This window comes from Trachypithecus francoisi, unplaced genomic scaffold (genome assembly GCF_009764315.1).
Source record: "Trachypithecus francoisi isolate TF-2019V2 unplaced genomic scaffold, Tfra_2.0 Lachesis_group19, whole genome shotgun sequence".
In the NCBI taxonomy this organism is placed as follows: Eukaryota; Metazoa; Chordata; class Mammalia; order Primates; family Cercopithecidae; genus Trachypithecus; species Trachypithecus francoisi.
The window spans coordinates 32,073,982-32,101,949 of NW_022681464.1; the positions used below are offsets into that span (position 1 = coordinate 32,073,982).

Genomic DNA, 27,968 nt, shown 5'->3' on the forward strand with positions numbered 1-27,968 from the left:
AGCTCCTGGGTGGGTAAACACGTCTGCATGCCAGGAGAGTGGTGCGCCCTAACTCCCATGCCTGGAACCCTCTGGACTTCATCCTATGCACCTGTTCACCTGGCTGCTGCTCTGTCTCCTTTATCATATTCTTTATAATAAAAAGCAATAGGAAGGAAAGTATATCCTGAATTCTGGGAGCCATTATAGCAGATTATAAACATGAGGAAGGGGGCTGTGGGAACCCCCGACTTGTAGCAAAACACTGGAGAAGTACTGGAGGCCTGGGACTTGCAACTGGCATCTGAAGTGGGGGCAGTCTGGAAGAACTGAGCCCTTAGCCTGTACAGTCTGATGCCACCTCCAGGTAGAGACTGTCAGAAGTGAATTGAATTGCAGGACACCCCGGGAGTGTCTGGGAAAATCAGAGAATTTTTGGTATGGAAAAAAACCCCACACATTTGGTGTTAGAGTGTTGTGAGTATAGAATCAGGGTTTTCCTTTAAGGGGGAAAATGACAAACTCTATTTATTTAATGAGATTTACTGGGCATCTGTTATGTCCCAGGTCCTATTCTAGGCACTAGGAGTGTATCAGGGAACTCACATTCTAGAGACAGAAGAGGAAGGGCAATAAACAAATTTTAAAACAGAATGTTAAATATGTTAGGGAGTGATGACTGCTGTGGGGAAGACAAGGGTAAGGTCAGCAAGAGTGTCCAAGGTGGGCTATTTTATCGGGAGTGGTGAAGGAAAGCCCCTCTGAGCACATGATATTCGAGCAAACGCCCAACGAATTCAGGAAACAAGAATTTTAAAATGCTGCAGACCAAGGAGCAGCGAGGGCAACACTTACCATTTAACAAATCCATGAACAAAATGTTCCCCAGCACTTCCTGTCAATGCATACCTTAGCCCTTCGCTTATGTGAGCTGTGACATTGATTATTTATTCCAGAACAGAAACAGCTGGTACAACCCTTGGGATTGGCTGGGTCCAAATGGAATGCGCCTTCTCGACACACATTACACTCTGTGCCTTCTACATTTTCCTGTTGAAGCAAAACATGAAGTAAGAGATCACTTCTTCCAAAATTTCCCTAGTTGCAATTAGCTACTTGCACAAATTAAATACCAACACAAGATGTTAGGATGAGGATGTGAGCAAAACATTAAAAGAGACGTTAATTATTAAGCTTACATCCCACGTTAATTGTTTAAACTTTTATACCACACACAAATGGAAGAGAGAATTCTCTAAATTTCATAAAATGCCCCTGCGGCATCTTGCAAGTAGAGAAATAGCACTGTATGGTTCACAGGATGGGGAGACCAATTCATCTCACTCACCACCACCTTAAAACATCTCCTGGGAATTGGAAGGTCTCCTACAACCTGGTGGAACCCCTTGGAGCAGAGATGATCATCTGGAGTCCATGGTTCAGGAGTGGGTTTTAGGGGAACCTATGAACCTCATGAAACTGTAGATAAAAGTTTGTGTTGATTTTCTGGAAAGGGTCTATATCTGTCATCAGATTCTAAGGTGGTCTGTGACCTCTCCAAAAGATAAATGGGATCTTGCCTCCTAACTATTTCTGTAGAATGAGATCATGACTACAAAACGCTACTCACACTATCAACATCTCTTCTGGGTCAGTCCTATTTCCCACATACTCTTCTATGTTGACTCAACATGAAGCACTTCCCCGCTGACTGGCAGCTGGCGTCTCTGATATTGCACTATCGCCCTTACCTTGCAGAGGCAAGCCCCGGTCCCTGGGTCACACACCCCTGGCTCAGTCCCATCTCGGTTGCAATTGCAGGGAACACACTCAGGGAATCGGTAAAACCCGGAAGCACATCGGTCACACTGCCGCCCTGTGATTCTGGGCTTGCATCTGTACACAAAGTAAAGGAAGCAAAAATCATCATTCATCATCTTTGTACACACAATTTTAAAGGGCTCACTTACACTATAGTGAAGTAGTTGGTGTGCAAAGCCAATTAAATAGATACAATGCCTGCTTATAGTCCAAGGCAGAATGGAGAGAGGCAGATAAAAGGCACTAACAGAAAGTAGGTCATTGGCCATTGTGGATGGTCATGGATGACCATCGTACATGGGTGAGGCTTAGCACTACGTGTTGAGGGTGTAAGAATGGATGTGGCCCCTGAGCCTGGAGGGCTCCCGCAGATGGCCCATAAGTGGACATGATGACAATGTACACCACAGCGTCTAACTGAGGTTCAGAGGAGTAGCAGGTGATCCAGTCACAAGCTTCCTTGGGGGAAGTGACTCCTGACCTGAGCTTTAAAGGGCAGAGTCATGGGGTAGGAATTGAGATGGGCATTCCAGGCAGAAGGAACGCAGCGGGAGATCACTCAGTGTGTACAGGGAACAACACAAGCATGGTGCTGCTGGGGTGGATGTCCAGGCAGGGAATGCTTCCCCATGGCCTGAGGAGGTAGGTGGTGTCAGATCATCAGGACAGAGGGGCTGGACACTGTCCCATGGCAGCACAGCGCAGTAGTTGAGACCTGTGCATGCAAAGCGACAGTTCTAATCCAGTTCTGACCATAGGAGACACACCATCTTAGCAAGTTCTTTAACTTCCCAAAGCCTGCTTTTCATATCTGTGAGGGACAGAACACGGTAGCTGCTGCCTCCTGGGATTGCTGGGAACCTGTTAGGCAGTGCATGCAAAATTTCAGCCCAGTGCCTGGCACATGGCAAGTTACAAACAGGGGAACACTGTCATGAGAAGCTGTTAAGGAGGAGAGAGTGTGGTTGGACTTGTGTGAAGCATGGAGCCCAGAGGGTGAGTTCCAGCAGCAGCAGCAGCAGCAGCAGCAGCAGCAGGATGTCAAGTCAGGAGAGAGACTAGGGCTGACCTAGGGCAAAGGTGTCCAGATGGGGAGGAGGGATGGGCTCCCAAACTCTTTTGGGGTGAGGTTTCTGGGAATACTTTGGGGTGAGGTTTCTGGGAATATTGTAATATTCTGGATGAGGAGTAGAGGAAAGAAGGGAAGGCAAGGAAGACTCCCAATGTCCCTGCTTCGGTGACAGAGTGGATCTTAACGTCCCTTGTCACCTGCAAGGGCCAGAGCTCAGAGGAAAGCACAGTGTGGGGTGGGGGGTTCACTTTGTGTCATTCACCCTCATCCATCTGCAGGTCCTTTTGACTGAAGCACCGGGCAGACAAGAAAACACAAGCAGCTGAGTAGAGGCAGAAGAGCAGGGGGCTATGGCCGTGCCTGGAGAGCCCAGAACTCGAGGTCGAGGAGGGGAAGAGAAACTGCTGCGAGCCCTGGGGAACCAAGCACTGCATTCAGAGCTGGCATCTACCTACACACTGATTCTCTTCTGAGGGACTAAGGGAAATATTAGAAATATGTTTTTATTCGCATATAGGGAATAACATTTTATTGTTCAATTACTACCAAATGTAGGCCATCATCTATCTCCTAATACCTATGAAAATATCTTACCCCAGAGACCATCCTTAAAAAAGTTAAATACCACTCTTCATATTCCATTAAGTTTCTCTTTGGCAAATATCTGCTTATTCCCCTTTGGCAAATATCTGCTTATAAAGGATTTTGTATGTGATTAAGAACGTAAACTTGGAACCAGGTAACCTACTTTGAATACCAACTCTACCACTTACTGGACCTTGGGCAAACTGGTCTCTTTACAACCAAGTTTCTTTATCTGTAAAAATGAAAATAACAATATCTACTTCACAGGATTGTTGTGAGGATTAAATAATACATGTAAAAACCTTAGAGTAGTTGCTTGCACACATGTAAGTATTTGCCATTACTATTCTAGCTGTGACATGGGCTAAGGGGAGCAGACGGTGCCTTTCTGTCCACCCGGCACACCTAAAAGGACTAACTCAGCATTACCTGCAAGAACTGCTGGCAAGTTCCGTCTTTCATCCCCATCCCTCTCATCTCTCGCTACTTGATCCCTGCAGAAATGATTCTATAAGGAAATAGCCTCAAAACCACACTTAGAGCAATGTAGGTATAGAGTGTAAATGTTCTGCTTGAAGCGGAGGGCTCTAGTGCAGTAGATTGTAAACTTTGGGAGAGGATCAGAGACTCTTTTGGAAAGCTGGGTAAACTATGGGCCATCATCTCAGAAAAGTGTCCACTAAACCCACAGAAACACTCACTGTCATATACACACAATTTTGCATGCTCTATGAGAGGGTTCCTGGCCCCAGGTTAATAACACCTGCTCTCTTCCTGTGACCCTCAGACTAAATGTAATCAGACAGTCCAGCAAAAAAAATAAAGCCTGTTCCCAGTTGATTCCTTATTTCTGGAGAGACAGCAAGTGTGGAGCACAAGGACTCTGGTGGTCTAGAGACGGGAAAGAAGAGAGTTGCAGATGACCCCTCCCAAAATAGAAGCCATCAGAAAGAGGTGCCTCAGAAGAGAAGAGGGCCTTTGGAGATGGCCTGACATAGGCTGGGTGAACCTTGCTTCTCTTTTCCTAGCAGTGAAGGAAAGAACACTGTGCACAGAGGGACAGTGTTGCCATGAAATGCCAACCTGGCAGACTGGCATCCCAAGGTCTGAGCATTTCTTTGAGCAAACATGCAGGGCTTCCGGCCAAGGGTGCATTAATAAGATGCTGGTGGCAGGTGAGTAACTCACACACTGAACGCCATTGGTGGGCACGGCTCAGAGTGTCCCCTGAGCAAGTGATCTGGGTGGGGACCTGGAAGGTGAGGTAACACAGACAGGACCTATGTTTTTTGCGTGTGGTTTGTGTATTTATTTATTTATTTATTTAGAGACGGAGTCTCACTCTGTCGCCAGGCTGGAGTGCAGTGGCTCGATCTCGGCTCACTGCAAGCTCTGCCTCCCAGGATCATGCCATTCTGCTGCCTCAGCCTCCCAAGTAGCTGGGACTACAGGCGCCCGCCACCACACCTGGCTAATTGTTTTGTATTTTTTTAGTAGAGACGAGGTTTCACCGTGTTAGCCAGGATGGTCTCAATCTCCAGACCTCGTGATCTGCCCGCCTCAGCCTCCCAAAGTGCTGGGATTACAGGTGTAAGCCACTGCATCCGACCCTGGAGCCTGCATTTTATATTTTCACTTCACTGGAAAGGAAAGGAACAGGAGTACCTGAAGCAAGGGCAGCTGTGGAAGCTGCTTGTCCAGACAAGGAGGAAGGGAAGCAAAATCATAACTGGCCTATGTATTTATTTTAGAATGTATGTGAGAAGATGCAGTGGAAAGAGAGTGACTGAGAAGGTGTGGCCAGTCAGTAATATAGGACCAAGCTCTGAGCCTCACACAGCACATGGGTAGCAGCTGAGAGCACTAAAGCAGACGGGAAAAAAGCCAACAGAGCAGAGGGAGGGGAGTAGCAGTCTGCAAACAGGACCCTGAGTGGCCCCACTGGGGCTGCTATGCCAGGGTAAACCAAAACAATATCTATATTCTTGAGTACTGCAATGTTTAGATCATTGAGCTTATGCATCCTGTGCAAAGACAGTTTTTGGTGTTGCCATGACAACAGGGAAGTTTTTGGTGTTGCCATGACAACAGGGAAGTTTTTGGTGTTGCCATGACAATAGGGAAGGACTAGGACACTTCCTCTTGAAAGTCTGGCTGAACATCCTTTAAAATGACCTCATGTCAGCCTGACTTGGTACGTTTCTCCACAGCGAATTTCTGGTATGCAAGGAGCAGCTGCAGAATAGCAGTTCTGGGGAAGCAGGTCAAGAGAAGTTATCTCCACGGCAATGGGGCTCCTGGCCAAATGTTTTGTAACAACATCTGGGCATGGGTGGGTGCTTGCCATGTCTCAGAGAATCAGGCCCAGATGTGTTGGGGTGAGCTGCATCCTTTAGTCATTAAACACTGTAGGGGCCAGGTGTGGTGGCTCATGCTTGTAATTCCAGCACTTTGGGAGGCTGAGGCGGGTTGATCACCTGAGGTCAGGAGTTCGAGAACAGCCTGACCAACATGGATAAACCTGATCTCTACTAAAAATACAAAAGTAGCCGGGTATGGTTGGGAATGCCTGTAATCCCAGCTACTCGGGAGGCTGGGTAGGAGAGTCGCTTAACCCAGGAGGCAGAGGTTGCAGTGAGCCGAGATCATGCCACTATACTCCAGCCTGGGCAATAAGAGCGCAACTCCATCTCAAATAAATAAATAAATAAACAAACACTGTAGGGCCCTTCATATTATGCTCATGTCGAAGTCCAGTTTTAATCTAGAGCCCAAAATCTACCTTATTTATTTATTTATTTATTCACTTAAGAATTACTGAGTGCCTTCTACACACACATTCCTGCGTTAGGGGACATGGGAGGGAGGGGACAAAGTAGAATAAGTCAGTCTTGACATGGACATGTTTTCACTGAGGACACAAGACCTAGAATGTGGAAATTAAGAGAGAAGCTGGCTAAGCAGTCAACTTGCTTTGGCCAATGAGATGATGAGGCGATCTTTGTGGACTCATAGAAGGCTCCTTGCATTCTTTGAGTTTCTACTTTTAACACAAAAATCCTTGAAGGACAGGCATAATTTGGGGGTAGTAGGAGAGCAGGAGGAAGCCCTTTCATAACTGGAGAACAGAACACAGACAAAAAGTATTTAGAGGAAGTGAGAAAACCAAGCCAGAGAAGAAAGCAGAAAAAACAAAAAGGCATTAAAAGTTAGGGTAGAGGCCGGGCACGGTGGCTCACACCTGTAATCCCAGCACTTTGGGAGGCCAAGGTGGGCAGATCATGAGGTCAGGAGATCGAGACCATCCTGGTTAACATGGTGAAACTCCGTCTCTACTAAAAATACAAAAAATGGGGGGGCGGAGCAAGATGGCCGAATAGGAACAGCTCCAGTCTCCAACTCCCAGCGCGAGCGACACAGAAGACCGGTGATTTCTGCATTTTCAACTGAGGTACTGGGGTCATCTCTCTAGGGAGTGCCGGACAATCGGTGCTGGTCAGCTGCTGCAGCCTGACCAGCGTGAGCTGAAGCAGGGCGAGGCATCGCCTCACCTGGAAGCGCAAGGGGGAAGGAATCCCTTTTCCTAGCCAGGGGAACTGAGACACACAACACCTGGAAAATCGGGTAACTCCCACCCCAATACTGCGCTTTAAGGAAACAGGCACACCAGGAGAATATATCCCACACCTGGCCGGGAGGGTCCCACGCCCACGGAGCCTCCCTCACTGCTAACACAGCCGTCTGCGGCGATCTATCCGCAAGGCAGCAGCGAGGCTGGGGGAGGGGCGCCCGCCATTGCTGAGGCTTAAGTAGGTAAACAAAGCCGCTGGGAAGCTCGAACTGGGTGGAGCTCACAGCAGCTCAAGGAAGCCTGCCTGTCTCTGTAGACTCTACCTCTGTGGACAGCGCACAGCTGCAGTCCATTAGGGGAAAGAGCCAGGGCCGGTGCAGACACGAACGACTCTGTCTGACAGCTTTGGGGAGAGCCGTGGATCTCCTAACGCGGAGGTTGAGATCTGAGAACGGACAGACTGCCTGCTCAGGTGGGTCCCTGACCCCTGAGTAGCCTAGCTGGGAGACATCCCCCACTAGGGGCAGTCTGACACCCCACACCTCACAGGGTGGAGTCACCCCTGAGAGGAAACTTCCAAAGAAAGAATCAGACAGGTACACTCGCTGCTCAGCAATATTCTATCTTCGGCAACCTCTGCTGCTGATACCCAGGCAAACAGGGTCTGGAGTGGACCTCAAGCAATCTCCAACAGACCAACAGACAGTCCTTCTGACTGTCAGACGGAAAACTATCAAACAGGAAGGACACCTATACCAAAACCCCATCCGTACGTCACCATCATCAAAGTCCAGAGACAGATAAAACCACAAAGATGGGGAAGAAGCAGGGCAGAAAAGCTGGAAATTCAAAAAATAAGAGCGCATCTCCCCCTGCAAAGGAGCGCAGCCCATCGCCAGCAACGGATCAAAGCTGGTCAGAGAATGACTTTGACGAGATGAGAGAAGAAGGCTTCAGTCCATCAAACCTCTCAGAGCTAAAGGAGGAATTACGTACCCAGCGCAAAGAAACTAAAAATCTTGAAAAAAAAGTGGAAGAATTGACAGCTAGACTAATTAATGCAGAGAAGATCATAAACGAAATGACAGAGATGAAAACCATGACACGAGAAATACGTGACAAATGCACAAGCTTCAGTAACCGACTCGATCAACTGGAAGAAAGAGTATCAGCGATTGAGGATCAAATGAATGAAATGAAGCGAGAAGAGAAACCAAAAGAAAAAAAGAAAAAAGAAATGAACAAAGCCTGCAAGAAGTATGGGATTATGTAAAAAGACCAAATCTACGTCTCTTGGGGTGCCTGAAAGTGAGGGGGAAAATGGAACCAAGTTGGAAAACACTCTTCAGGATATCATCCAGGAGAACTTCCCCAACCTAGTAGGGCAGGCCAACATTCAAATTCAGGAAATACAGAGAACGCCACAAAGATACTCCTCCAGAAGAGCAACTCCAAGACACATAATTGCCAGATTCACCAAAGTTGAAATGAAGGAAAAAATCTTAAGGGCAGCCAGAGAGAAAGGTCGGGTTACCCACAAAGGGAAGCCCATCAGAATAACAGCAGACCTCTCGGCAGAAACTCTACAAGCCAGAAGAGAGTGGGGGCCAATATTCAACATTCTTAAAGAAAAGAATTTTCAACCCAGAATTTCATATCCAGCCAAACTAAGCTTCATCAGTGAAGGAGAAATAAAATCCTTTACAGATAAGCAAATGCTTAGAGATTTTGTCACCACCAGGCCTGCCTTACAAGAGACCCTGAAGGAAGCCCTAAACATGGAAAGGAACAACCGGTACCAGCCATTGCAAAAACATGCCAAAATGTAAAGACCATCGAGGCTAGGAAGAAACTGCATCAACTAACGAGCAAAATAACCAGTTAATATCATAATGACAGGATCAAGTTCACACATAACAATATTAACCTTAAATGTCAATGGACTAAATGCTCCAATTAAAAGACACAGACTGGCAAACTGGATAAAGAGTCAAGACCCATCAGTCTGCTGTATTCAGGAGACCCATCTCACATGCAGAGACATACATAGGCTCAAAATAAAGGGATGGAGGAAGATCTACCAAGCAAATGGAGAACAAAAAAAAGCAGGGGTTGCAATCCTAGTCTCTGATAAAACAGACTTTAAACCATCAAAGATCAAAAGAGACAAAGAAGGCCATTACATAATGGTAAAGGGATCAATTCAACAGGAAGAGCTAACTCTCCTAAATATATATGCACCCAATACAGGAGCACCCAGATTCATAAAGCAAGTCCTTAGAGACTACAAAGAGACTTAGACTCCCATACAATAATAATGGGAGACTTCAACACTCCACTGTCAACATTAGACAGATCAACGAGACAGAAAGTTAACAAGGATATCCAGGAATTGAACTCATCTCTGCACCAAGCGGACCTAATAGACATCTATAGAACTCTCCACCCCAAATCAACAGAATATACATTCTTCTCAGCACCACATCGCACTTATTCCAAAATTGACCACATAATTGGAAGTAAAGCACTCCTCAGCAAATGTACAAGAACAGAAATTATAACAAACTGTCTCTCAGACCACAGTGCAATCAAACTAGAACTCAGGACTAAGAAACTCAATCAAAACCGCTCAACTACATGGAAACTGAACAACCTGCTCCTGAATGACTACTGGGTACATAACGAAATGAAAGCAGAAATAAAGATGTTCTTTGAAACCAATGAGAACAAAGATACAACATACCAGAATCTCTGGGACACATTTAAAGCAGTGTGTAGAGGGAAATTTATAGCACTAAATGCCCACAAGAGAAAGCAGGAGAGATCTAAAATTGACACTCTAACATCACAATTAAAAGAACTAGAGAGGCAAGAGCAAACACATTCAAAAGCTAGCAGAAGGCAAGAAATAACTAAGATCAGAGCAGAACTGAAGGAGATAGACACAAAAAAACCTCCAAAAAATCAATGAATCCAGGAGTTGGTTTTTTGAAAAGATAAACAAAATTGACAGACCGCTAGCTAGACTAATAAAGAAGAAAAGAGAGAGGAATCAAATAGACGCAATAAAAAATGATAAAGGGGATATCACCACCGACCCCACAGAAATACAAACAACCATCAGAGATACTATAAATGCCTCTATGCAAATCAACTAGAAAATCTAGAAGAAATGGATAATTTCCTGGACACTTACACTCTCCCAAGACTAAACCAGGAAGAAGTTGAATCCCTGAATAGACCAATAGCAGGCTCTGAAATTGAGGCAACAATTAATAGCCTACCCACCAAAAAAAGTCCAGGACCAGATGGATTCACAGCTGAATTCTACCAGAGGTACAAGGAGGAGCTGGTACCATTCCTTCTGAAACTATTTCAATCAATAGAAAAAGAGGGAATCCTCCCTAACTTTTTTATGAGGCCAACATCATCCTGATACCAAAGCCTGGCAGAGACACAACAAAAAAGAGAATTTTAGACCAATATCCCTGATGAACATCGATGCAAAAATCCTCAATAAAATACTGGCAAACCGGATTCAGCAGCACATCAAAAAGCTTATCCACCATGATCAAGTGGGCTTCATCATGGGATGCAGGCTGGTTCAACATTCGCAAATCAATAAACGTAATCCAGCATATAAACAGAACCAAAGACAAGAACCACATAATTATCTCAATAGATGCAGAAAAGGCTTTTGACAAAATTCAACAGCCCTTTATGCTAAAAACGCTCAATAAATTTGGTATTGATGGAACGTACCTCAAAATAATAAGAGCTATTTATGACAAACCCACAGCTAATATCATACTGAATGGGCAAAAACTGGAAAAATTCCCTTTGAAAACTGGCACAAGACAGGGATGCCCTCTCTCACCACTCCTATTCAACATAGTGTTGGAAGTTCTGGCTAGGGCAATCAGGCAAGAGAAAGAAATCAAGGGTATCCAGTTAGGAAAAGAAGAAGTCAAATTGTCCCTGTTTGCAGATGACATGATTGTATATTTAGAAAACCCCATTGTCTCAGCCCAAAATCTCCTTAAGCTGATAAGCAACTTCAGCAAAGTCTCAGGATACAAAATTAATGTGCAAAAATCACAAGCATTCTTATACACCAGTAACAGACAAGCAGAGAGCCAAATCAGGAATGAACTTCCATTCACAATTGCTTCAAAGAGAATAAAATACCTAGGAATCCAGCTTACAAGGGATGTAAAGGACCTCTTCAAGGAGAACTACAAACCACTGCTCAGTGAAATCAAAGAGGACACAAACAAATGGAAGAACATACCATGCTCATGGATAGGAAGAATCAATATCGTGAAAATGGCCATACTGCCCAAGGTGATTTATAGATTCAATGCCATCCCCATCAAGCTACCAATGACTTTCTTCACAGAATTGGAAAAAAATGGCTTTAAAGTTCATATGGAACCAAAAAAAGACCCGCATTGCCAAGACAATCCTAAGTCAAAAGGACAAAGCTGGAGGCGTCACGCTACCTGACTTCAAACTATACTACAAGGCTACAGTAACAAAACAGCATGGTACTGGTACCACAACAGAGATATAGACCAATGGAACAGAACAGAGTCCTCAGAAATAATACCACACATCTACAGCCATCTGATCTTTGACAAACCTGAGAGAAACAAGAAATGGGGAAAGGATTCCCTATTTAATAAATGGTGCTGGGAAAATTGGCTAGCCATAAGTAGAAAGCTGAAACTGGATCCTTTCCTTACCCCTTATACGAAAATTAATTCAAGATGGATTAGAGACTTAAATGTTAGACCTAATACCATAAAAACCCTAGAAGAAAATCTAGGTAGTACCATTCAGGACATAGGCATGGGCAAGGACTTCATGTCTAAAACACCAAAAGCAACGGCAGCAAAAGCAAAAATTGACACATGGGATCTAATTAAACTAAAGAGCTTTTGCACAGCTAAAGAAACTACCATCAGAGTGAACAGGCAACCTACAGAATGGGAAAAAATTTTTGCAACCTACTCATCTGACAAAGGGCTAATATCCAGAATCTACAAAGAACTCAAAACAATATACAAGAAAAAAACAAACAACCCCATCAAAAAGTGGGGAAAGGATATGAACAGACATTTCTCAAAAGAAGACATCCATACAGCCAACAGACACATGAAAAAATGCTCATCATCACTCGCCATCAGAGAAATGCAAATCAAAACCACAATGAGATACCATCTCACACCAGTTAGAATGGCAATCATTAAGAAGTCAGGAAACAACAGGTGTTGGAGAGGATGTGGAGAAATAGGAACACTTTTACACTGTTGGTGGGATTGTAAACTAGTTCAACCATTATGGAAAACAGTATGGCGATTCCTCAAGGATCTAGAACTAGATGTACCATATGACCCAGCCATCCCACTACTGGGTATATACCCAAAGGATTATAAATTACTCTACTACAAAGACACATGCACACGTATGTTTATTGCGGCACTATTCACAATAGCAAAGACTTGGAATCAACCAAATGTCCATCTGTGACAGACTGGATTAAGAAAATGTGGCACATATACACCATGGAATACTATGCAGCCATAAAAAAGGATGAGTTTGCGTCCTTTGTAGGGACATGGATGCAGCTGGAAACCATCATTCTTAGCAAACTATCACAAGAACAGAAAACCAAACACCGCATGTTCTCACTCATAGGTGGGAACTGAACAATGAGATCACTGGACTCGGGAAGGGGAACATCACACACTGGGGCCTATCATGGGGAGGGGGGAGGAGGGAGGGATTGCATGGGGAGTTATACATGATATAAACGTCATGCACATGTACCCTAGAACTTAAAGTATAATAAAAAAAAAAAAAAAATACAAAAATTCGCCGAGCGGTGCTGGGCTCTGTAGTCCCAGCTACTCAGGAGGCTGAGGCAGGAGATGGCGTGAACCCGGGAGGCGGAGCTTGCATGAGCTGAGATTGCGCACTGCACTCCAGAATGGGTGAAGAGCGAGACTTCGTCTCAAAAAAAAAAAAAAAAAATAGGGTACATAGAATTCAAATCATGGAAAGTTGGTCTTTATCCTGTTAGACAATGGGGAATTAAGGAAGGTTCTTCAGCAAAGAATGTGATGTCATGGAAATGGTGTTCCCATAATAGCCCACACACAATATGGCGCTCACCATGCTGCACTGTCACTCTTGGTTAGAACAGGTGCCCCCAGCAGACCACAGACATGTGTGCCTTCCACAGGAAGCACAGTACCCAAGATAGAATAGGTATGAGATGCACTTTGAGCAACAAAACACATCCAAAATAACATTTAAGGGAAAGGAAAAAAACTTCACAAGGAACTGAAGGAGATATTTCATCCTCATTAAAATAACAAAAACAAACAAAAATACATGCCAAGAAGATAAAATCACTTTTAAGGGTAGCCTGTCATAAATCAAAAAGGAGATAAAATCATAAACATGTACGCATTTATCAACATTGTCTCAAGTTCACAGACTAACACTACCATGTATTTATGAACAGTGTTAAGGGAAGGACAGATGTTTGAATCCCAGTATAATTGTCAATTTAGTATATTCCTCTTAAAGAGCCAAAAAAGAAAGAATGAATGAATGAGTAACCCAGGAAAAGGAAGGTCAACTTGGAAAGCATCAGTATTATCTGAACATGAAGTGGTAAAAGGACTCAACCAGGCAGTAGACAGCCATGGAAAGGAAGGGGGATAATATGTCCCTTGCCAGAAGTTGACACCTGACTGGCTGCAGGGAAAATGGGTTGATTCTGAGATAATACTCAGATTTCAGGCTTAAAGGACTGGAAAGAAGCTGTTATCATTAAGTAGAATTTTTTTTTTAATCCAAAGAGAGAAATGGCTTGAAAGCGAAGGCAATGACATGGGTTTTAGAGATAGGATCAGTATTGTAGCATTCAGGAGTTAACGATTATCCAATCTAACTTTTCATAATAGATGTGAGGAGACAGGAGCCCAAAGAGCTCAGGGAACTTGTCCAAGGCTACCTGCATAAAGTCAATAAGAGAACCCAGGTTGAGCTGATTTGCAATAAAGGTGGAATAGGATAGCCCTCAAGGAGCAGGACTGGATCTGGGAATCATCCAGGAGGGGGGTGGCTGAAGCCAGGAGAATGGGTATAGTCTCAGGGACAAAGCATAGAGGGAGGAAGGCAGACAGCCATGACCTTGGCAAATAACCACAACAGCTAATACTTACTGGGTGCTCAGAGTGTGTCAGGCGCTGCTTTCAGTGTGTTCACAGGAGACATTTAACCCTCTAAAGGACTTTATGAGGTAGGTGCCTCCAGGATCCTTACTTTACAGATGGAGACCTAAGGCCCGGAGGACAGAAGTAATATACCTGAGGTCACCCAGACAGTGAGCGGCAGAGACAGAACACAACTCACACCACACATCCTCTTGGTTGGTGGCAGAAGGAGAAAAATGAAGCCAGTGAAATGGCCAGAGAAGGATCATCAGAGAGGGGAGAAAAAGATGCCAGTGTTACAGAAGACGAAGGACGACAGAGGGCGTGCAGGTGAGAACCCTGAGCTCCTTCTATGTGGCAGTCACAGCAGTCACCACTGGGTCAACAGCACATCCCAGCGCCTGCACGTTGCCTGGCCAGTCTCATTGATTATTTGATGAGGTGCATCAAAGAAATTGCGTCTCCAAGTTGTTAGGGCTCATGAATCAACACCTCGCTGGAAGCCCTTCTGTTCTGAGAACATCAAGTCTATGATCTTTTCTGGTTTTTAATTTCTCCATTTAACACAAAAGCTTAGTAAATCTGAGTGTAGATAGAGGGCATCCCCAAATCTTTCCTGTGGCTACTATCCTTCTGAAAAGGCATGAGGTACACATGGCTTCGCTGGATGTCCAGGTGGACTGCCATCTCCTTTGATCAATCTGAAAACAGCTTGGACGTGGTCAACAGCACGGCAGCTTTCACTGTCAGGGATCTCCAGCTTCCTCATGTCTGACACAGATGGATAAAGTCTTCCGAAGATATTCTAGCCCTTCTGTGTGTTCAGAGAATCTGATGGCACATGTCTTCCAGTATTAGGAGCAGATGCAAATTTACTTTTTCATCACTATAAATAGATATATGTGCTGTCTTGTGCTATAAAAAATGAAGTTTTGATCAATATAAGCATCTTTTTGATCTTGATATAATAGAGTTGGCCAGAATAATAGACTTTTGATAATTACACAATATAGTCTGTAATACAATCAGAGATTGAAAAAGGAATGGAATCAGCATTTTAAATTTATATAGGAAGTTAGAGATGATTTTACCAAACTTCATTTTACAGAGTAAGAAACTGAAAGCCAGGAAGGCAAAATGACTTGCCCAGTCTCATAGCTAGGACTTGACAAAGGTGAGTCGAAGGCTCAGTTTTATGGTTCCAACTTATCCTCATTGCCTCTAAAACTACAACACCGGGTTGACTTAAGTAAAGAGTGAGCATTGTGGATTGCTAAAATTATTTTTTTAATTCATGTTAAAGTAGATGAATATTTGTAACAGTCTGGTTTTCTTACAGTATGATAAAATTGAACACCTCTAAGTAATTAAATACAATTTGAAAAGAGCAATTTTTCAGCTTTGCAGTTTGTGATATTTGTACAACTGCAGGACAGTCTGTTATATGACTGTGAAAAGACGCTTTCCTTTTTCTCGCAAACTCTAGTTATCTCTGATTTTTTATTTTACACGAGCTATACGAAACATATTCTTCATAAAACTAGAAAACTTCTAGTTTTTCCTCTAATATTTTATAAAGAAGTAATCCTTTCAGGCAATCAAAAGCTTTTTCAGCATTTACACTGAAATTATCATGGGCAATTTGTGCAATTTACAGTAATGTAAACTTCCTTACATTTTCTGCCAAGGCCCTTTTATGACAAATCCACTTTGATCATGGGAAGATGCATTATCCCATTAGATTATTATAGTCCCTTTCCTAAGGTCAAAGTAAACAGTTTTACATCTTGGTTTAAGTGTAATACAAGCCAGTAAGATTCCATTTCTGTTGATGCTGTCAGGTTTGGGCAAAACTTACTGTAGACATGCCTCCATCCTGAGCTGAGAATATTCCAGTCTATTAAATTATCATTGGCAGTGAGAGTTTGTTAAAAATAAAACTCCTTAGAATTTTTACATAAAATACTACAGTAAATCTGTCCATCACCTTCTGGTGCCTTAACAAGATGAAAACATTTTTTAAAGCACTCTTGGTTTTCTTTTTCTGTGACAGCAGCATTGAGAAATTGTCTGTGAAGTTCCATTTGCAGCGATTTATTGTTGACAAACTACTCCCTTTGAAACCTCTACTGCTTCTCTTCCTGCCAGAAAACTGCTTCTCCATCTCCTCCTTGGTTCCTTTGCTTCCTGTGATTAAACACAGGTATCCCCTCCGGTTCTTGAGTGACTGACCTGACTCAGGCAGGACTCACACCTGTGGTTTTAAAGCCTTGGAATGTTTCATGATTCAAGCTTTTCTCCCAGCTTCCTTACAATGTTCCAGTAGTATAAAGGAGTTGGTAGGCACCAGATGACAATTAAAGGGGTGGTGAAGAGGCCTTCCTTAGAAAAGTGAACATCGCTGCTATAGAGAGTTGAATTGTATCCCCACAAAAGATCTGTCCAAGTTCTACCCCCCTGTACCTGAGAATGTGGCCTTATTTGGAAACAGGGTCTTTCCAGATGTAATTAAGTTAAGATGAGTTTATACCAGAGTACTGTGGGCCCTAAGCCAGTATGACTGGTGTCCTTATAAGAAAATGAGAAGAGACCGAGACACGCACAGAGAGGGGAACGCCACAGGAAGACAGAGACACCCAGAGAGAACAGCATGGAATGGCGGAGGCAGAGGTTGCCGTGATGCAGCCACCAGCCCAGGCACTCCCAGGAATACCTGCACACCAGAAGTGAAAAGGCATGGGACAGGTTCTCCTGCAGACCCTCCGGAAGAAACCAACCCTGCTGACATTTTGATTTTGAGTTTCTAGGCTCCAGAAATGTGCAAGAATAAATTTCTGTTATTTTAGCATTGTTTGTGGCATTTGTTAATGGCAGTCATGGGAGACTACCACAGCCACCCTCAAGTGGGAGTCACTGAGGCCTGTCCCCAGCAGCCACAGCCCCTCCTGGCTCTCACACCCAAATTATAGACTCCATAACATCCATGTGCCTGGGGTGCATGCTGAAGGGAGTGGGGTGCATGGTGAACCTTCTGCTTTCCCCTGCACACTGCCATCCTGGCCTGGCCTCTGACTCAGTTTCCCTGGCATATCACCACTGATCTAATTCTTACCAGTCCCTCCTTTTGGAGCCATACCCTTTCTCTGGCCCCTGCAGCCCCCACCCAGTCCTGCTGAGATCAGCCTCAGCACCTGGAACCATGTGACACTAGCCTCCACGTTCCAATGCAGCCCCTGAACCAAACCTCTCAGCAACGCAGCATCTGCATGAGCCAAGGTCTCTACCTGTCCCTTAACAATTAAGTACTGGACTGCTCTGTGGTCCTCTGAGGGCAGCCCCACTCTCAGGCCAGGCTCTCCAGTCTGTCTCCTGCTCACCCTGACTCCCTCCTAACTCCCACCAAGCCCTGCCACGGAGGCCCCAGCACCCCTTCCAGCCCACCTCAGCTAGGTGGCATTTCAGACTTATCATGCACTGACCTTAACCACACTGCCAGCAAACCCTAGAAGGAGGGTATGAAGCTTATACCTAAATACAAATGGACAGGTGCTCACCACAAGGCATCCCAGCAAAGCACACAGATACCTTCGTTATGCCTGTATCATTCCTCTCCCACTTTTGCCTCATGGCACACACAAAACACAGTCCCATAGTGACAGCATGCTGGAGTCTATGGGCAAGGCTGCTGCCAGCTCAAGATGACTGACAATCCATCCACGCAGGCTCTGCCCGGCTCTGAGCCTAAGGCCAATCACTCCACTCACTGCAACCCATTCTGGCTGGGAAGCCCACACTGGGGTCAACACAGGAGACCCCTGGACAGGTGGGAAGTGGAAAGTGACGATGACCAGTGTGTGGGCAGATGGTGTGCGACCTCCCTGTGACAGAAGCGGACAGGTTACTCCCCCAGCTCACCTGCACTGCCCGCTGTCCCGGTCACACTCTGGCATGGCAGCCTCCATGATGCCCCTCCTGGAACAGTTGCAGCCTTCGCAGCCGGCCATGGGGTGGAAGCTGAACGAGTGTGTCTCACACACTTCGCACTGGGGCCTGACCGTGCGGGGAGGGCAACGGCACTGTCCCGCCATCTCTTCGCAAAGGCGCGGGCCACAGCTGCACGCTGGCCAGGGGATAAAGAAATACCATGTGACGGTCAGAGGCTGCCTGGTCTCCAGCAGCACTCCACCAACTGCCAGCTTTTCCAGAAGCCTCCAAAGGGTCTGAGAGAAATGTTTAGATCTGAAAGGCCCGTTTCTTGGAGTCAGGACCAACCACACCAAATACTCGTGGCAGACAGTGTGGATGGGGAATGAGGAGCAGCTGCGCCAGCCAGCTCCAAGATAGACCCTCGAAGGACCCCACCTTGCTGCCACTGTGCGCCACTCATATGGGGCTTCTGGACCATCGAAGGATTCTAGAAATTGGTAGGAGGTTGCTCTCAGGCTCCCTGAAGCAGCTCCATATCCACCTCACCCCAGTGCCCTGTGGGTCCAGAGCCCAGGGTCAGGGCACGACCTGGCAGCAGGGTCCTTGTTCCTTGGCCTCTGCATGGGGACTCCGCACACTGCATTCCTCACTGCAGTCACATGAAGTGAGCTGACCCTACCCCTCGGGCCACAGGATGGTTCTTAGATAAAGTTCCCACGGGTTCTCATTGAGTGAGTAGTGCTGCCACATGACCCTGGCTGTCCTATCTCAACAGAGTTTGGGTTGGGCCGAGGAAATGGAAGGGGCTTCCGTGAGGAAGGGGATCAAGCTCTCCAAGACTCTGAGGTTTAAGACTTGTCACACTCACCTGCTTTGCCAAGTACACAGGTCACATAGCAGGGGAGTCACAAATACTTACCTTCTAGAACATTGCTACTCAGAGCGTGGTCCAGGGACCAGCAGCATGGGCGTCACCTGGGTGTTTATCGGAAATGTAGAGACTCAGACCCCAGCCCAGTCTCCTGAATCAGAACCTGCATTTCTCCAGATCGCCAGGTGAGTCTCTAGCACAGTGGCACTGAAGAAGCGTGCCCCAGTGAGCATCATCCACACGGGACCAGAGTAGACCTTGGGTGACGGGAAACGTGCACTTACGCTTGCAGTGTGGGAATCCATAGTGGCCTGTTGCACAGCGGGTGCACTGCCGCCCAATGACGTTGGGCCGGCATGGGCACTGCCCACCTTCAGGGCTGCAGTGAGGGCTGGTGGCCCCGGCGGGGTGGCACTCACAAGGCAGGGCGCCTTTGTGGTAAAAGGCCACCAGGGACCTGGCAGAATTCTTACAGAATCTGGAGGCTGTCTGGGGGCTGTGGAGACAGAAACAACTCATCATGATGCCCAGGGAGGTGTGTATGGGAGTGGCCTCAACCTCGCCTTTACCATCTGCTCCACCCAGCAGCATCTGTGGGAGTGGCTCATGGTTCTGGAGTCAGGGAAGAGTGGGCAACACCCCACCTCAGACTCAGTTGGTGACAGGCACACCCTCCCCCTACCACCTGCCACAGGAGGAGACATCACAGAACAGGTCAGTGGGAACCTTGCACAGCTGGAATAAAAGAGTGGAAATAGACCTAAAGGATGAGCTATATAGTATGTGAATTACAGCTCAATAAAGTTGTTACCAAAAAAGTAGACCTATGTGTGTAATAATATAACTAATAAAATGATAATGAGGAGGAGAATCACTAACATTCATTGAATGTTGTGTGCTGGGAGCCTTAGTGACATCCCACATGACCTCCCAACCTCCCAACTGATTAGGCCTAAGCCCCAATTCACAGATAAGGCAACTGAGGCTCCTAGAAGTTAGGCGACATTCCCGAGGCTGCAGCGTTATGGAGTGGCTGAGCAGCATTCACATCCACAGCCGCTTAAGAGCCTTTGTCTTAATATTCACTGTACAGCAGGTGTCTGCCTCCCAGGGCCTCTGGAGCGCCTGGGTTCCTCAGGAACCCTACAACAGGGAAAGGGTGGGTCCACAGAAGAGAACGGCAGGAATTGGTACTCAGGACCGTCCTAGTTCTTGGCATTCAAGGACACAAGGAGAGAGGGCAGGGAGGCCATGTCTCTGGACACGCCCTGCTTGGTTAGATGGTAGAGGAGAGTGGGACTCAGGGTTGATGTCCTTCCCAGTGGAGGGTACCTTGTGTGGTATGTCTTAGGAATCTGTGCTGGCACACAGGAAGCAGTGGAGAGGGAGAGAAACTCCTAACCAGCCCCTGAATCTCAGCTTGAGGTGTGCGCCCCTGTTGGGTTCACAGCTGAGGACAGTCATCTTTCCCAGGCAGTGCATGGCAAAGTCTGTCATGGGAGGGTCAGTGTGGAGAAAGAGCATCTTCCCCTGGGACTCACTGACACTCTCTTGGGCAGTAGGGGGAAGAGGACACATCCGAGGGCCAGCCCCTCCCTGGGCCTCGAGCTGGTCAGGAATGTGGGAGTGCCTCTGCATTCCAGAGCCTTCCCACAAAGTGATACTCACTCAATGTAAAAGCTGTTTTTTCCACAATGGGTGATAAACTCAAGTGACTTGTCCATGGATTTTTTGTGAAGTATTTGGTAGTCATAGTTTTCTGTAGGCACCATTAGAACACGGACCTGAAAGAAATCCACCAGCATGTCTTAGAATTTCCAGTGATGACACAGACCTCAGGCTACTTATTATACAGGTTGAGCACCCCTACTCGAAAAACCCAAAATCTGAAATGCTTCAAAATCTGAAACTTTTTGAGCACTGACATAATGCTCAAAGATCACGCTCAAAAGAAATGCTCACTGGAGCATTTTGGATTGAGGATTTTTGAATTAGGGATGTTCGATCTGTAAGTATTCTGCAATTATTCCAAAATCTGAAAAAAAAAATCTGAAATCCAAAACACTTCTGGTCCCAAGCATTTCAGATAAGAGATATTCAACCTGTACTTTCTCTTCACTGAGATCAACGCTCTTTATTGTAAGACCAAGACCAGATGAATTGGGATTTATAAAAAACAATCACGGGAGCAGGCCAAAGCCAGGAGTAAAGGCTCAGTCCACATTACTATGCCGGGAATGATGAGTTCCCAGGCAGAGCCCTTGGCACTTCTACTCAGAGAAACAAAAGCCTTGCGTGCTGGCTGGGTGACGGGACCTTGGGGATAAGCAGGGGTCTGTTGCATGGCCAGGGCTCCATGTGACTCATGCCTGGTGTTTCCCTGGATCTCCAGGGATGGCTGTTTTGTATTTTTAAAGGGAAACAAACCAAAGTGGCAAGAACAATGCGGAAGCTAACACCATGGCTTGTCCCTGGAGCTGGCATCATACCTGGTACTCTATTATGACTAACGGTAGTTTGGTTCCCTGTGTCAGTATAAATCAGAATATGCTTATAGCAAATACTGTAGAAATTTTCAAACATCTTTGTCAACTGCTCTCCAGCTCACAGCTTACAGGGAGCCTACTACTCTCATGATATTCAATTCAATAAACGTTTGCCGAGCACCACACACCAGGTGGTATTCCAGGCACAAGGGATGCAAAATGAACAGAAGCAGCCCTTGTCTCCCAGGCAGACGACTTCCTCAGAGAGGAGGAGGCTCACGCAGAGACCTGGAGGGCCACACAGAGGGTCCGGGCAATGCTTCCTGAGGGGCTTTACAAAAAGATGAATAAACTCTGAGCTGGGTAAGTGGGTACGCCGGACTTATCCAGGTAGAGAAACAGACAGAAAATGTCAGAAAAAGGGTCAGTGTGAGAAACCCTGGTGGCATGAGAAGAAATGGCATATCTGGGGGCTTGAGAATGGATTTGCATGGCCAGAGAGTGAGGTGTGGGAGGGGGAGGCGTGGAGTAGGGCAATGGCAGAGAGGAGGATGAAAGATGAATTAGGGGGTCATGAGGGCCTGAGTGAGGCACATGGATCCTAGGGCAGTAAGTGGACCGTATCCCATCAGTTGTTGGAAGCCCAGAGAAGCGGCTGGGTCACACGGTATGCTCCTATCCCTCCAGTCAGGTAGGTAATGGCCAGGAGTGTGGAGGAGGCACTGGAAAGAGGTGGACCAGGAAGGGAGTGCTGGCAGGAGGCTGGCCCTGTCCAGGTGAGTGGAAGGATGGTCAGCGAGGACAATGGGGCTAGAAGAGAATGGTTGTCTCCAGGAGGCATGGCAGAGAAAGACCCTGGTGTGTGGTAACAGATGTGGGAGCAGAGCTGCTAGAGAAGGGGGGTCAGCATGACTCTAGGCACTGGTTGCCATCACTCAAGGTGATGAACAGGGTGGGCACACCAGGGTTGTGCAGGGTGCAGACTAAGTAAGGGACTTGCAAGATCTCTGGCCAGGCAGATACGCAGGAGATGGTGGTCACATACTGGAGTTCAGGAAAGGTCAGAGATGACCTCACAGATGTGAGTATCCTTCCCACAGTGGAGAGAATAGAATCGATGGGCATGGAAGACGTATCCAAGGAGAAATGACACGAGGGGCTCGGCGTCAAATCAGAAGGAACGCCAACACACAGTGACAAGTGGAAAAAGAGAAATCACCCAAGGAGCACTAGAGAAAGCAGGGGAAACAGAGAGAAAGCAACTGCAGGGCCAAAGGAAGAAGGGAGTGAAAAATGCTCCAGAGACTGGTCAGATGAGGAAGCAGGGACTGGTGAAGAGGGGCGATGCCTGCTCTCTTCTGTCTAGTTCCCTTGATTTTAATTGTCACATGCTTTATTTATTTATTTATTTACTTATTTATCTATTGGGGAGCAAAAGACAGCTGTAAAATTTAAACATTTTTCTACAAATATGACTTCAATTCCTTGGAAGAATTATTTCCATGAGCCAAATAGACACCCAAAATGGCCAGTCAGGCAGGCACGTGAGGAGCAAGTTGAGGGACAAGAGGAACGCACCAAAACCAAGGACTTTCCTTCTGGAACCTTCACGGTTGCAGCCACTTCAGGCTCTGAGATGTCAAACTCAATCTGGCCTTCGGCAATCACTTGATCCCGGCAGCCAAGCACATGGGGGCAAAAAGAGGCACGGAAGGAGCCTGGCAGAGAGAGAGAGACTTCCTGTCATGCACAGGACTGTGGGGTCGGCCCAAGGCAGGCAGCGGGGCCTGCTCATTGCGGCTCACCTGCCCGTGGCCACCCGCCGTCCACTGACACCTGCGCGGGAAATGTCAGGTGCGCTGCTTGATAAAAATGGATGACAAAGACGTATCGGCCCAGGTGTGGTACACGTCCTCTCAGGGTCACTTGATTCTAAGAGGAAAAAAGAGGAGGAAAAAAAACCCAAAAAACCCTCAAGCTGGAGAGCTATGAATAACTGGAATCATAGAGTATTCAGAGGTTAAAAAACAAAACAACCTATTTACCAAAGCGAAATGACAACCCGTCTTCACCCAGAAGCCTTCACACATACATTTACAGTAGCTTTTTTTGTTGTATCACAAACACTGAAAACAAACCAAATGTCTCTTGCTTGCAGATTGGACAAACAAACTGTGGTCCAATCATACACGTTGGAGGGGGTATAATTTGGTAAGTCAGGTTGGAAACCTGTTTGGCAATATTTACCAAAGTTGAACACATAACCCAGCAATTGGCCTTCTGGGTACATACCCAAAAGAAATGTGTCATATGTTTGCTAGGCCATACTTAAATGTTCATAACAGTGCTATGCATAATAACTATGCAGTAAAGAGTCTGACTCCACTTTTTTTAAGAGATCAACGCTCTTTATTGTTAAGACCAAGACCAGATGAATCGGGATTTATGAAAAACAATCACAGGAGCAGGCCAAAGCCAGGAGTAAAGGCTCAGTCCACTCTGTCTCAGAGTGACAGAGGGTCCTGCTCTGTCGCCCAGGCTGGAGGGCAGTGGCGCAACCATAGCTCACTGCAGCCTCAAACTCCTGGGCTCAAACGGTCCTCCTGCTTCAGCCTCCCAAGTAGCTAGGACTACAAGTATGTGCCATCATGCCTGGGTACTTTTTAAATTTTTGTAGAGACAGGGTCTTCCTATGTTGCCCAGGCAGATCTTGAGCTCACAGTCTCAAGCAATACTGCTGCCTTGGCCTCCCAAAGTGCTGGATCACAGGTGTGAACCACCGTGCCCAGCTCTGACTCCATTTCTGATGTTTGCCCACTGACAGCTTTCAAGCCCTATTACACCCTTGTGCCTTTTGCCCCACACCCAGACAAGCTCATAAGACAGCTCAGGGGCTCCCAGCTCCCTCCTTTGTCATGAGTGGGGAGTTCTAATCACACAAATTCCAGCCCCTGGGAGAGGAAGTCCTGCCTGGACAGCCCTGGCCCTCCCTCCACTCCCACCATGAAAAGGAGTCTTTTCAAGGGCTAAAAGCTACAGCCCGCCCTCCTTTTGCTCAAGCTAGAGTACAAGCCCTGCTCTCCCCAGAAAGCCTCACTTTGTGAGTAACGAATCTTTTAACTCACAAAAATAGCTCATCCTCATTTTTCAGATGAGACCCGTGACTCAGGGAGGGTAAATAGTTCATGGAAAATCATGCACTAATTTCATGACAAAAGCAGGACTAGAACTCTGTCATCTTGATTTCAACTCATTCCCCCCTATTATTCTAGACTGCCTTTCCTATATGGGATCTTATTTGATTCTATCGCTCAGATCCTGTAAATTCTCAAATCCAATGCACTGTGAACAGATGCAAACAATCTTTGAGATTATAAGGACATAATACAGGTTGGACATCCCTAATCTGAAAATCCAAAATGCTCCAAAATCTGAAATTTTTTGAGCACTGGTATAATGTTCAAAGGAAATTCTCATTGGAACATTTTGGATTTCAGATTTTCAGATTAGGGATGCTCAACCCATAAATATAATGCAAATATTCCAAAACATGAAATTCAAAACATTTCTGATCACAAGCAGTTCAGATAAGGGATACTAAACCTTGTAATATCATAATGTAAATTATATTTTTATAATGTAGAACTTTAAAAGTCCTGTGATTTTTTTAGCTTACAAAATGCATTAATTTATTATATTTCACCTTTGTGCTCTAGATGATTGATTAACAAATGTTTATTGAGAATTTCCTACCTGCAAGGTACTGTGCTGGTGCAGTGGGGGATACAAAAAAGTTTACTGGTTCGAGACCAGCCTGGGCAACATAGCAAGACCCCATCTCTACAGAAATAAAAAAGAAAAAAAAATTGGCTGGGCAACGTGGTGCTCACCTCTAGTCCCAGCTACTTGGGAGGCTGAGATGGGAGAATTGCCTGAGCCCAGGAGTTGGAGGCTGCAGTAAGCTATGATCATGCCACTGCACTCTAGTTTGAGTGACAGAGCAAGAATCTGTCTCAAAAAAAAAAAAAAAAAAGACGGGGGGGTTCTTGGCTACAATAACTATTCTAAAATTCTTATGAGCCAACTTGGGAAGAAAACTAATAAATAACTATATTAAACAGCAGCAGTCCACAAAAATATAAGATATCACAATATGGGCCATGAATAATTGCCAAATGTCTAGTGGACAAAGCTTAGGAGGGAAAGGGCATCAGGCAGGGGTGGTCCTAGGCAGGATTAACCAGATGCCTGCATTTCTGGACTCTTCACAGAAGACAGTAGAGGTTCTCAAACTTTAGGAGCATCAGAATCACCTGGAGGGTTTGTTAAAACACAGATTCCTGGGCCCACCCCCAGAGCTTCCAACTCAGTAGTGGGTCTGTGAATCCGCATTGCTCACAAATTTCCAAGTGATGTGGATGCTGCTACTTGAGGTCATACTTTGAGAACCACTGGTTTAGAAACAGCACACTACCTGCGGTGCCTTCAAGGTGACCCCAGGGAGAACATCAACAGAAGGCGAAGACTGCTGGGGCAGGTGAGGGAAAGGCCTGCCACTTACAACATCCAAAATTAATGCTGTTGGAGGAGTTTCATGGGCCAGGGAGACACAGGTGGCACTGAAAAATAGAATATTTAAAAATCTGATTTTTAAAAGAACCCAAAGCTACAGAACTGTCCATCAGTGAAGAGACAGACTTGGAGCATAGAACCACATGGGCATCAAAAGGATCCAGTGCTGGGGGCAGCACAGAACTCTAGGGATCTTTATATAATGATACTCATGCCAAGTGTATTCCAGCCACCTGTTCCATTAAACTAGTTAAAACACAGAGAATCTTGATTTTGAAGTAAAGTAAGTTAGATAGAAACTCACAGAAACTTCCCTTTCCAGAACTAAAATTAACTGTTAAAATGAGATCAATGAAATACAACATGATTCACCTCTAAACATAAATACTGACAGAACACTATAGAAGAAAGAAAAAATGCACATTGTCTCTTTTACGCACAACCAGAAAAGCATTGTGTTGGTGGTTCCTACAGTCCTAACCGTGCACACCAGATTTCATGACCATGCCCATAAGCTGTTTTTGAATCTACAGCAAAACAACCCTACCAAAACCCCAATAAGCATTAGTTAGCTGATTCTCATCACATAGTTATGAGATAGGTCATTGTTTTCATGGTTTTCCAAATGAAGAGTCTCAGACAGAGAGATTAAAAGATTGGAAGGAAACGAGTCTTTTCGAGGGCTTAGAATAGAACTCAGGGTTCCTGCCCTCCAGGGATAGGCTTAACCATTTCCCTGGCTGTTCCTGGATCAGCTTCCTGATATTATGGAATTCTGGAAAGACTGCTGGGGTAAATTATTTAGCTGGTTTTTCTTTCTTTCTGTTTTAAATCCACCACCAGACTTTAGCACCTTGGCTTATGATCATTTCTGATGTTGAGTACAAAGTTTCGGCCTTACACTCATCCCAGTGTCACTCAGGACATGAACGGGGAGACAGGAAGGAAACACATTACCTTTGATTGACAAATCGCCTGTAACTGGCAATGCAGTGGACTTGCGGTCTCACATACTCAGCTGAGAATTCTTCAACGGGTATGATACACACTTGATGCTATTGAGCAAATACAATACACAAAGGCACATTGCAGTTACCAGGAAAACCAATGGTATGGCCAAAAACACCCTTTTAAAAAAGCGATGAAGCAAAGGATTTATCCATAATAATTCTAATTGTTATTTTAAAGTAGTAAATATTGGAGGATGGCATGTCCTCAGGCATCACTATGTGCAACAAATCCTTTTTACTGTTTTGTAGAATTACTGACTGAATTACTGCTGAAATACTTACATAAACAGAACCGAGAACAAAACCATAAGAAAGCTCAGAAACTACTCTTTTCAGTGACTTCTGTCTTGTCCTGGGCCAATCCTGGCTTTTCAGGCCCGTTGGGAGGAAGACAGGGGGTGTGGTGTGTGGCCAGAGAGCCTGCTTTTCAAAGTGAGGGCTGCCACTGCTAGAAATAACCCTTCTTAATAAAGAATGACTCCCATCTCAGGCACATTTGGCCTTTGTTGAAGGAACTGTCTCCAGAGCTAGTTTTTGAGCCACGCAAGAAACTCAGTCATTAATTTATCAATATACTTTATTTTAAATCAAAACTGTATTACCAGCTTGACTGCAAAGCTATTCATTAACACAACAAACATTTTTGTTGAATACTACTGAAACTAGGGGGTCTTGCAAGTCCAAGATGGACAACACCCCTGCCTTCATAGAGTTTATGTTCTAGCCAGCCTTGACTCTGAATGGCATCTGACTACTTCAAAAAGGGAAAACTTGGCCGGGCGCGGTGGCTCACGCCTGTAATCCCAGCACTTTGGGGGGCCGAGGCGGGCGGATCACGAGGTCAG

General features: G+C 45.6%; 1 protein-coding gene across 1 annotated transcript in view; it reads right to left on the reverse strand.

Annotated features, from left to right (window-relative positions):
* Positions 1-27,968, reverse strand: part of LOC117064052 (laminin subunit alpha-3-like) — a 48,307-nt gene that overhangs the window by 8,424 nt on the left and 11,915 nt on the right. Inside the window, exons 4-12 of the mRNA XM_033178112.1 lie at positions 27,071-27,168; positions 26,016-26,160; positions 23,347-23,473; positions 23,120-23,259; positions 20,724-20,839; positions 19,340-19,551; positions 18,173-18,377; positions 1,731-1,875; positions 889-1,029 (exon numbers count right to left, since the gene is read on the reverse strand). Coding sequence (XP_033034003.1) covers positions 889-1,029; positions 1,731-1,875; positions 18,173-18,377; positions 19,340-19,551; positions 20,724-20,839; positions 23,120-23,259; positions 23,347-23,473; positions 26,016-26,160; positions 27,071-27,168 — 1,329 coding nt within the window. The remainder of the gene's footprint in view (positions 1-888; positions 1,030-1,730; positions 1,876-18,172; positions 18,378-19,339; positions 19,552-20,723; positions 20,840-23,119; positions 23,260-23,346; positions 23,474-26,015; positions 26,161-27,070; positions 27,169-27,968) is intronic.